Here is a 10,980-nt window from a genome sequence, read left to right on the forward strand (position 1 = left end):
ACAGAGCTCCACCTGCCTCTGCCTCCCAAGTATTGAGTCTAAAGGCGTGTGCTACCACCACCTGGCTTTTACCATCATCACCTTCTAGTGAAATTTTAATGGCAGTTCAATGATGAATATGGAGCCAGACCTGACAGCATGAGAGGGGGTGAGGGAGGGTGAAACTGCCTCTGGTCACTTAGGGGCAAGGAGAAGCCAGGCCCAGAACTCAAGTGTCAGATTCAAAGCCTTAGCACCTGCCTGCCACAGTACTGCACACCTCGGGACAGGTATTTAGAGAATGGACGGCTTTGGCCTGGGAAGACCTCTTAGTCTGGGAGAATGAGCAAATTTAGTGATGCTGTGGCCGTAGGGCAGGATTGAAGGAAAATGGAGATATGAGAAGGGTAAGGGGCCCCCTCAGCCTGGGTCTGTGTTTCTTGCTGACTGAGAGCCAAAAGTTCTAACAAAATGGCAGGAGGAGCTGGGGTGTGGCTCAGGTTGTAGAGTGTCTGCTAGCACATGAGTGCAAAACACCTATGCACACAAATGTAATAAATAAATGTTAATAAATTAAAATTTTAAAGAGTAAAACACACGGCGGCACATGCCTTATCTGTGAGACACTCTGGGTCACACTGCAAAGCAGTGACATTTCCCTTTATTGTGATAGCGTCTCACCAGCACCTGTGAACCCCGGTAGCTCAGGCTGGCCTCAAACTTGGAACCTTCCTACATCAGCCTCCCCAGTAGCTGGGATGCCGGTTCTTTTTCTCAGTAAACCCTGGCTTTGCTTAATAGTGACTTGTCCTGAAACTCTTTTCTGGGCACTGTTGTTAACAGTCTGGGTATGCTGAAAATTCACACAGATTTCTTAACAGTCTGCTTAAGGCCTGGGGATGCTCTATGGGCTTCTAGGGCAGCCTCTGGCATGCAGCTCCTATAGAGGTGAGCATCGCCCCCCCCACACACACACACACCATTCATTCTGCTCATAACAGAAACGAGGTGGTGCTCTATTTCTGGGAGCTGAGCTTTCCAACCCACTAAAGCACACATGCAGATACACCGTGATTAAAGCCCCTCTCAGCTTAGCCTCCTGGGGTAAGGGCCAGCCTGGGGAAGGACAGGAAGACAGGCTCAGCTTCAGCTGAACCTCTGGGTTCCCCAAAATAGGGTGGGACTAGGCCTCTTCTACTGAACATCCCTGTAACCTGCTCACCCTCCTGTGGACCTTCTGGACCCCAGAGCCCTGACTGGCATAGTCCCTATGATCTCTGTTTGGTCCCCTACCCTGCCTCCACAGGGTACCAGGCACAAAGGAAGTTCACCAGTACTAGGACAAGGGATGAGATGAGTTGAGGCTGAGGCCTTGGATCCTGCTAATAGAGGAACCAAGAAATGTTCCCTTTGAAAAGAGAAGTAAGTCATTGCCCTTACCCCAGACACAGACCCCCTCCCCTGTCCCGAGTCGAGTGACCATTCTCTGGAAAGCCACAAACATTCCCAAGCTGGGCTTCTACTAAGTTATCTCAAATTCTTTGAATTTCTCTAGTCTGGAAGGATTATAGGAGGGGACAGGAAGCGTGGGATAACCTCCAGAGAGGTTAAATAGGTCACCTCAATGCTGGGCACCAAGACAGGCAGAAGGACCCATGAAGACCTTCACCTCAGCTTTTGGTACCATGAGGTCACTTCAGATGCTGCTCCTGGCTGCTCTGCTTCTGGGGACTTTTCTGCAGCATGCCAGAGCTGGTAAGAGCCGGGCACAGACAGGATAGGGCAGATGGGAACCATTCACCCACACAGAGACCAAGGCAGAGACACAAGCTGTGTGACTTATACCCTGTCTGTTCTTAACAGGGGTCACCAGGGGGTGGCCACAGGAGCACTGGAGGGAGGATAATGGTTCTGAGGATGCTGGGATGATGTCAGGTGCCTGACCTGGACACATACCTTATTCTGAGATGTTAGGACATAGTGGCCTTGATTGTGGGCTCATGATGCAGAACGAACGATTCTCAGAATCGCTACCATTTGTTTCATTAATGGGCTTCATGTATCATCAGGGAACAACATAACAACGGAGCATTGGTTCCAAGAATGTATGAAAAGATTTTTATATTTAGTTTAGAACGGGAAGTTGAAATGAGGTTCCTAGATTCAGACAGCTGCATATGCAGACACACACAGATGAATATGCAAACTTGCAGACACAGGAGAGCACACACACACACCAAGAACAAACAGAATACAAAGTACATGCAGTCCCCACCCACAGGCTCACACAGGCATACATCGGAACATTCCATGGGTCCTCAGGCACATGGCCTGACTCTCAGGACACCTGCTTCCTATTGCTCTTCCAGCTCGAGCCACCAATGTAGGCCGAGAGTGCTGCCTGGATTACTTCAAAGGGGCCATTCCTATCAGGAAGTTGGTGAGCTGGTATAAGACCTCAGTGGAGTGTTCCAGGGATGCCATCGTGTGAGTATCCCTCTGTCCCACTCCTCTGCCTAGAACCCAGAGTGGGAAGTGGGTGGGCCTTGGAGTGCCCAGGAAGGCCACTGGGAAAGAAGGAAGAGAGGACAAGCCTGATTCCCCTAAAGGCAGTTTTGGGAACCCAGGGATACTCTTGTACCCCACACAGCTGAGGGGGTCCAACCTCTTTATGTATGGTGAAACTGAGTTTCCAAGATGGATAGGACATCCCAGGTAACAGAGCCAGTAGGCAGTAATACTGTCACCTCTCACTCTGGGTCTGAGCTGAGTAGAGACTAACACACAGCCTGAGGCTCTTTCTCTCAGGCTCAAGGTGCTCTGAGGAGAGAGGAGGCTAGGCATGAAGTCCTACTGCTCAGTGTTCAGGTCAATGCAGATGTGGCTGGTGGCCAAACCCTGAAGGCCTTCCTGGGCTCTTACTCACTGCTTTCTCCTACATAGGTTTCTGACTGTCCAGGGCAAGCTCATCTGTGCAGACCCCAAAGACAAACATGTGAAGAAGGCCATCAGATTGGTGAAAAACCCAAGGCCATGACCTTCCCGCTGAGGCATTTGGAGACGCCAGGGCTGCTGTCCATGGTTTCAACATAAAACGGCCTGTGACCAGCAGAGCCCAAGAGCAGCCACAGAGCAGAAGTCCCTGTTCCCTTTTTTATGGACTCTTATGCACTACAGGCGAACACAAAAAAAAGCAACGGAATAAAGCCTTCCTCCCTCAGACTGGGTCAGTACGTTCTGTCCCCACAGTGCAGAACGCCTTCCATTCTAGCTGATCACACAGGGAGAGTCCTCACAGGACAGCTGCGCCTGCTCTGCCCAGGTTAACTGAGGCTGAGAGGGACACATGGCCCCATACAAATGAGAGGTGGAACTGGAGAGACGTGGTCAAGGGCAGGGCAGAGCAGAAGTGGTGAAGGAGCCTAGCAGGTCCCTCACAAGTGTCCCCCTCCCTCTGTACCCCATGGAAAGTGTCCAAAGGAATCCCAAGGAGGGCCTGTCTTCTCTGTACCCCAAGTGTCCCAATCACCCCAAGACCAGCCCCTATTATTGTCCCACATGAAGCTGAAGTCATCCAACCTGCGCTGGACTCTGCCACATGTCCAGACCCTTCTGAGTGTGTCTGCCTTCCTGGAGGCCCTGTCTCTCCTCCTTCATTTCTGAGTCCCCCCCCCCCCCCCCCACTGCAATCTGTTCTGCCCCCAGCTCCAGGCTCACGATTCCTCCTCTGTCCCCTCTGCACATGGGGCACTGTTGATGCCGACCGCACAGGCCCTGGGGTTTCTTCCCAGGCTCTTGGGGGCTGGCTACCTTTCCACTGGGCTCTGATGCTGGTGGTTCACTAAACTATGCCTATGTGTGCTTGCAGACCTGGCTCTGCCATTCTACAGAGGACTCTATGAGCACTCTGGGACTTCCGTGAGCCGCTGAAGGAATGGTACAGGGGTCTAGAAAGCCCTGTGTCCAAGCCTAGCTCAGAGCTGGGGCTGGACTGCTAAGGTCTCGTATTCCAGGTCAACCATGCTCAGTCAGCATGCCTCTCTTTCTAGGACAGGTTGTGGCACAAGCAAGGGTCTTCCTTTTCCCAGTCTGTCTGGGCTGCAACAGCGAGTTATCTGAGAGGGTTTTTTGTTGGTTTGTTTTTTTAACCTATTGCTGCCACCTTGTGGCCAGTTTTTGCCTTGAAGAACGAATGCTAAGTGTCCGAATAGGGTAGAACCAAGAACACCACATTAACAATCAGGAGGCTGGTGGCCCTGAAGTGGCTTCTCTGTGGACCCAGGGTTCCTTCTACTGCAATAGACTTCTCTCCCTTGAGCACCAGGAGTGTCCCTCCAACAACTACTTAAGATTCTGAGTCCCAAGGCTCCTTCTACAGAGTCTTTGTGTGTGTGGGGGGGGGGGGGGGAAGCCTCTGAATCCAGTGACTAGAGAGAGAAAGGATGGTTGGCGGGAGGGGGGAGGCAAAGGGGAGCCCCTACTGGAGGCTTGCATCCTGTGTTCCAGAAGAAAGGTGCCCTCGGAGTATTTTTTTTTTTTTTTTTTTTTTTTTTTTGAGACAGGGTTTCTCTGTATAGCCCTGGCTGTCCTGGAACTCACTCTGTAGGCCAGGCTGGCCTCGAACTCAGAAATCCGCTTGCCTCTGCCTCCCGAGTGCTGGAATTAAAGGCGTGCACCACCACTTTTTGCTCTACCAGAGAAAGCCTTCCAGAGACATCTGTTGGGTAAACTCAGATAAGCAGGGCCGCAGAGACCCATGAGAGGTGTCCTGTGGGCCCTGGAGAGAGTAAAGGGGTTATTTCAAGGCCACTGGACAGAGAAAGTGTGGGGCCACAACTGGCAACAAAATGCCAGGAGGAGGAGGAAGAGGAGGGTGCAAGGTGTGTGTGGTGACAGCCCCCACATTCCTGGAGGCACCTTAAGGAACTGTGGCTTGAAGACTCTCGTGCTTAATGAGAGAGGGGTAGAAATGGGGACGGGGAAGGGGATGGACAGTGGAGAGGGATGCAAGGCATCTGTTGGTTCTTCTGTCTTGAAAGCGCCTCCCCTGTCCACTTCTGAAATACAGTTTCCCTTCGTTGCTCCATGCAAAACACCACCACGCCCACAAGAACTTCCATGGTCTTCCTATTTCTGTAAGTCACTCCAAGCCCGACATACACATGCCTAATCTTGGCCAAATGTCACCTGTCACTTAGGGAGGCTTAGATTCCCCCAATTATTTTACAGTCTCTGATAACTTGGGTCAGCTAACTCAGTAAATGAATTATTTATATAGTGGACATTTGATAATATATTTTGTCAACATGGCTGGATGAATTCCTAAAGGAACACCACCTACAGGGAAATAAATTTTCAGAGGATCCCTAACACTGAAACACCCTTTAAGATGTGGAAATTGAAGGAGCCTGATATGACTGTCTACTGAGAGGCCCTGCCAGAGCCTTACAAATACAGAGACAGATGCTCACAGCTAACCACTGGACTGAGCACGGGGTCCCCAAGAGAGGAGTTAGAGAAAGAACTGAAGGAGATAAAGGGGATTGCAACCCCATAGGGAGAACAACAATATCAACCACCCAGTCCCCCAAGAGCTCCCAGGGACTAAGCAATCATGGTTCCAGCTGCATATGTAGCAGAGGATGGCCTTGTCAAGCATCAATGGGAGGAGAGGCCCTTGGGCCTATGAAGGCTCGATAGATGCCCCCAGTGTAGGGGAACTAAGGGCAGGGAAGTGGGAGTGGGTGGGTGGGTGGGTGGAGGAAAACCCTTATAGAAGCAGGGGAAGGGAGGATGGAATAGGGAGTTTCAGGGGGGGACTGGAAAAGGGGATAACATTTGAAATGTAAATAAAGAAAATATCCAATTAAAAAAAAAAGTGGAAATTGAAATTGGGCAGTTCTTCAATACCCCACCAGGGGGCGTGATGGCACAGTAATAGATGTCCAAAATTGATGATAGCTGCACATACTCTGGTCCTAACTGATTGGAGCTGTGGAAGACCTTAAACAGGGATGTCTGTAGCTGGTCAGATGGTCCCCTGGGGGAGCAGAGGTCAGAAAATAACCCAATACACTACCAGAGTTAGCAAGATAGGGGTGGGGGTGGGTGGGTTACAAGGACTAGAAGAGCCACCAACACCAGGAGCTTGGGCAAACGCTAAAAGCACTGGGCGAGAAGTCCACTGGCTTCTATTTCCTTCGCCTGTAACTGTTTCTCATCCACTTATCACAAGGCCACAAATACCAAGTGGTGTTTGTATCTCTGTGATCCAACTTTTGTGAGTTTTTAAAAATCGTTATAAGCTAGGCATGCTGGTTTATGCTTTTAATTCATGGGCCTGTCTGTGTTGCAGTAAGCATTAATTGGGTGTTTCTACCCCATCTGAGATCATTTAGTGCCTAAATAAAATATTTATAATACTCCTTAAAGCACTAGAACAGGGCAGATATTAACTCTCTATGCTATTTTGTCTACTTCTCCTGTCAAAATCCTGAGAGATCATTTGCTGTGTTCTGCTTGGACCGTTCCTACTCCAACTGACCATCCCTCATGGCCACGCCCTCATGATCTACCGACTCCATGTTGCCTTCTTCCCCATTCTCCTTACCCTTGTGGTCTCTCCTCAGACCCCAAGACCAAAGCCCTGCCTACCACTCTTCTGCCCAGCTACAAGCTGTAGGCATCTTTATTTAACCAACAGTTTTAAACGAAGGAAGAAGGTTTGCAAACAAAAGCTGGCATATGTGAGAATTCACTCATTTTGAGGCAACTAGACCTTGGGATATAGAACTTAGCATTACAATACAGCAACAGAGCAAACCTCAGCACACCTGGGAGGTGGAGGCCAGAGCCATCGTCTGTTACACGGTGCATCTGAGGCTAACCTAGAGTGTGGGAGAGCCTAACTCCAAAACGAAACAAAAAATGACAGTGTAAAGTCAGGGGCAGTGGTACATACCTGTAGTTCCAGCCACTCAGCAGACAGAGGCAGGAGGATTGCTTGCACCCAAGAGCAGGCTGGGAAACATACTGAGAAACCCTTTGTCATGGTCATGTTTCTATTGCTTCGATAAAAACACAATGACCAATGATATTTATAAGAGCTCATTTCTTTTTGTTTTTCAAGACAGGATTTTTCTGTGTAGCTCTGGCTGTCCTGGAACTTACTCTGTGGACCAGGCTGGCCTGGAACACTTGAGATCTGACTGCTGCCTCCCTCCTGCCTCCTGCCTCCTGCCTCCTGCCTCCTGCCTCCTGCCTCCTGCCTCCTGCCTCCTGCCTCCTGCCTCCTGCCTCCTGCCTCTGCCTTTCTGCCTCAAGAGTTGAGACTAAAGGCATGTGCCACCCTCAGGCTCTGAGACTTTTCCAAAGACCTTAACTTTCCAACCAAAAAACTTTCAGGACAAGTCAGTATGAAGCAGATTTGGTATTAACTAAGAAGTGGCTTGGTGGCTGGGAGCACTTGCTACTCTTCCACAGGACCCCAGTTTGATTCCCAGCACCCATGTGGCCACTCACAGCTGTCTTCTTTGGGCCTCCAAAGGTACCAGGCATACACATGGTACACAGACATCTATGCAGACGAAACACTCACACAGCATACTGGATTAAAGACAGGCATGACCATGTTCAACTAGGAACATTTTTAAATGAGATCATAAGGTGGTTTCTAGGGTGCCTTGGAAAGGAGTATGGATAAAGCCATAGGCCCCAAGGATTAAATTCAATCCTTATTAGCCTAGGTCACAAGGGAGTTAAGACATGTTTTGACTACAACAACAACAAAAATCTCAACATGTTTTTGAGATTCTCAAAGAAGCTAGCCCTTTCCCAGTTGTGAATCCGTAAGGACCTTCGAGTTTAAAGGTCACATACACTCAGGCCTTCAGCTTGACTCCCTGCTATTTTTTTTTAAAGATTTATTTTATATATGTAAGTACAGTGTTGCTGTCTTCAGACACACAAGAAGAGGGCATTGGATCCCATTACAGATGGTTGTGAGCCACCATGTGGTTGCTGGGAATTGAACTCAGGACCTCTGGAAGAGCAGTCTGTGTTCTTAACCACTGAACCATCTCTCCCTGCTATTTTAACATCTTTATTTGCATTATCTCCATTGAGAGGAAGCATGTCTCTATGTAGGCAATCTTGGGCAAGGTTTGTTAGCCCTGCTGAAATTCTGGACTCTCAGCTGGGCAGCCTTCAGCCAGACTCAGGTAAGTGGCTCCTTTTTCCTTGCCATATTCCCTCAACATGCCCTTCTCTCTCCTGCCTCCAGTCTCTGCCACAGCTTGGCTGTGGGCTCTCATACATTACCTTCCCTTCCCTCACATCTCCCCAGCAACAGTGAACTTGGCCCTCCACAGACCCATTGAGGGTGGACCCGGTTAAGTAGCTGCTTTCTGCCTCACACACCACCCTTACAGAAACCCTGTGTAGCCTTGTGGTCCCGTTGACATAACGTGGGCATCCTACCTGTATTGATTGGTTGTTTTGTCAACTTGACACAAGCGAATGTTATCTGAGGAAGCTCAATTGAGAAAATGCCTCCATCAGATTAGCCTGCAGGCAGGTCTATGGGTTTTTTGGTTAGTGATTGATGCGGGAGGGCCCAGCCCACTGTGGGCAGTGCCACCCTTAGGCAGGAGGTCTTAAGTTGTATAAGACTGAGCGAGCCATCAGGTATGAGCCTGTAAGCAGTGCTTTTCTGTGGCCTCTGTTTTATTTCACCCATTTTCAGTGTCCCATGGGAGGTTTGGTGGTGGTAGTTTTTGAGGTAGTAGAGTCTCCTGTGAAGTCCAGGGTCACTCTGAACTCAGTCCTACACGTCTCCTAATTACTAGGATTACATACATGAACACTACTCCTTTAAGGGTTGAGAATTGACAAGGCCTCCTAGACAATGCACAGTACACTGTGTGCAGGACTCCAGGAACTATAAATTGTTCCGAATCAAACTATTTTCAGTGTGAAATATCACCACCTTTTATTTTGATCTTTTGTGCACATATGGTACACATATATAGATGCTGACAAAACACCCAAACACATAAATCTCAAAAACTTTTGTAGGTGACTCATAAAGTGTTAAGTGCTTATATGTATGTATGCATGTACATACGTACATATGTATGTAAGTAGTGAGAATCACTTCATATGATGATCTAATACATTCAATTTGGGATGAATCTATTCTGTTCCAAGTCCATTTCGGGACCCAGTTCTTCCTTCTTCCTTGTGACATTCTCAACAACCCAAACTGTTCTTCGTTCTTTGGTGAGCCTGCTGGTAAGCGTCCTCATCACGTCTCCACGCTGTGACCACTTCCTGTCGTGCTCCCGTCCGTGTCATTGTATCTTATACATTTGTGCACTTTTTAGCAAAAATTATGCCCCAGGCCAGTGAGATGGCAAGCACAGTGGGGAAAGGTCCTTGCCACTAAGCCTAACTCCCTAAGTTTGATCTTGGCACGCACGCACACACACACACACACACACACACACACACACACACACACACACACACACACGAAAGGAGGAAAACAACTCCAAGCTGTCCTCTGACGACCTCCTACAAATTGTGACAACCACAAGCACTCACACAGAAAATAAATGAAAAGGTAAGGGTTCTGTGTGGTCGGTATTCATCGGCTCTGTGCTACATTCTCCGTAGTACTGCTATGCTTTCTTTCTTAACTTTCTTCTTGCAGGTAGCATCTTGCTATAGCCCAGCATGGCTTTGGACCCTCCGTCCTGCCTTTGCCTCCTGCCTGCTAGTGTTTACATGCTATGGAGACTATTTATGTAGCTGCTGTGCTGTTCCACATATGGAATCAGTCTCTGAAGATCCTTGTCAGGAGGTTTGGGACTTTGTTTTCCTAAGCCTCGGGGTTTATGTTCCCTTGTTTTACAAATAAAGTATCCTAAGATACAAAATACATGTATGTGTAAGGCATATCAATCAATGATAAAATACGTTAAAGAATGACTCACCAGTGGGCTGGGACTGTAGCTCAGTGGTTAAGTGTGCTGAGCATGTGTGAGGAGGCCTTGGGTTGGAAATCAACAGTCTTGCTAGTGGATGTGGTGCCTTACCTTCATGTCAGCACTCAGGAGGCTGAAGCAGGAAGACTACCTTCTAAGCTACAAGGTGAGTTCTAGGCTAGCCTAGGCTACTGTATGAGACCCAGTCTCAAACTAACCAACCAACTATCCCTCTACCCTGAAAGCCTGCTTCCCCATCTCATCTCTATTCCAGAACATATTCTGTCCCGGAGTGTTCACCAGTTTTCTGGAACATCTTTGTCACATGTACTCAAGTTATATATATATGCATGTATCCATTAGATATTTATAATATTCCTTTCACCGCCACCCCCATCTCTCTCCTGTGCACATGCATGCATGGGGGCACGCACACACATCCTTCTGACACTTTAGCTCTTCCACATCCTCAACTATAGATCACCTCTACTGCTCTAAGCCAGATGATGTGGCCCTATAACTTGCTCCACTCTCTTAAGGGCTACCTGATTGCACTGTAGGATCTTTTTCAAGACAGGGCTTCTCTGTACAGCCCTAGCTGTCCTGGAACTCACTTTGTAGACCAGGCTGTCTTCGAACTCAGATATCCGCCTGCCTCTGCCTCCCAAGTGCTGGGATTAAAGACATGCACCACCACTGTCCCGCCACACCCTAGGTTCTTGCTCTTCAAATATATCTGCTTGGGATTTTTGGTTTTCAACATAGTCTCATTATGTAGTCTAGCCTGACCTAGAACTTTGGCCCAGGCTAGCTTTAAACTTTCAATCTTCCTGCCTCGGCCTCTAGAGTGCTGGAGTTGCAGGCGCACTGCAATACCTGGCTGGGATGCTTTTTACCTTGCTTTCTGCTGTGTGAGAAAAGTCTTCTCTAATACAGAATGCACTTTAGAATCATCTGGGAAAGCCTCGTGAAACACTGCTACCCTAGACCACTCCAGAAGATTCTGATTTTTGTC

General features: G+C 48.6%; 1 protein-coding gene across 2 annotated transcripts; it reads left to right on the forward strand.

Moving 5' to 3' along the window:
• The first annotated feature begins 542 nt into the window (after window positions 1–542).
• Window positions 543–3,201, forward strand: Ccl17 (chemokine (C-C motif) ligand 17). Of its 2 annotated transcripts, XM_006530782.4 has the most exons (4): window positions 543–1,401; window positions 1,535–1,734; window positions 2,349–2,466; window positions 2,923–3,201. In XM_006530782.4, the coding sequence occupies exons 2-4, from the start codon at window positions 1,635–1,637 to the stop codon at window positions 3,014–3,016; spliced, it is 312 nt and encodes a 103-aa protein (XP_006530845.1). In that variant the 5' UTR covers window positions 543–1,401; window positions 1,535–1,634; the 3' UTR covers window positions 3,017–3,201. The 2 variants fall into 2 exon arrangements, with proteins under 2 accessions (XP_006530845.1, NP_035462.2); NM_011332.3 differs by lacking the exon at window positions 543–1,401 and having other exon boundaries at window positions 1,616–1,734; window positions 2,923–3,199.
• Window positions 3,202–10,980: the final 7,779 nt, after the last annotated feature.

This window comes from Mus musculus, chromosome 8 (genome assembly GCF_000001635.26).
Source record: "Mus musculus strain C57BL/6J chromosome 8, GRCm38.p6 C57BL/6J".
NCBI lineage: Eukaryota > Metazoa > Chordata > Mammalia > Rodentia > Muridae > Mus > Mus musculus.

Coding starts and splice junctions, on each gene's coding strand:
- Ccl17 (XM_006530782.4), top strand. CDS start 1,635: ATGAAGACCTTCACCTCAGCTTTTGGTACCATGAGGTCACTTCAGATG. Junction 1,735..2,348: donor TCTGCAGCATGCCAGAGCTG/GTAAGAGCCGGG, acceptor TTGCTCTTCCAG/CTCGAGCCACCAATGTAGGC. Junction 2,467..2,922: donor TGTTCCAGGGATGCCATCGT/GTGAGTATCCCT, acceptor TCTCCTACATAG/GTTTCTGACTGTCCAGGGCA.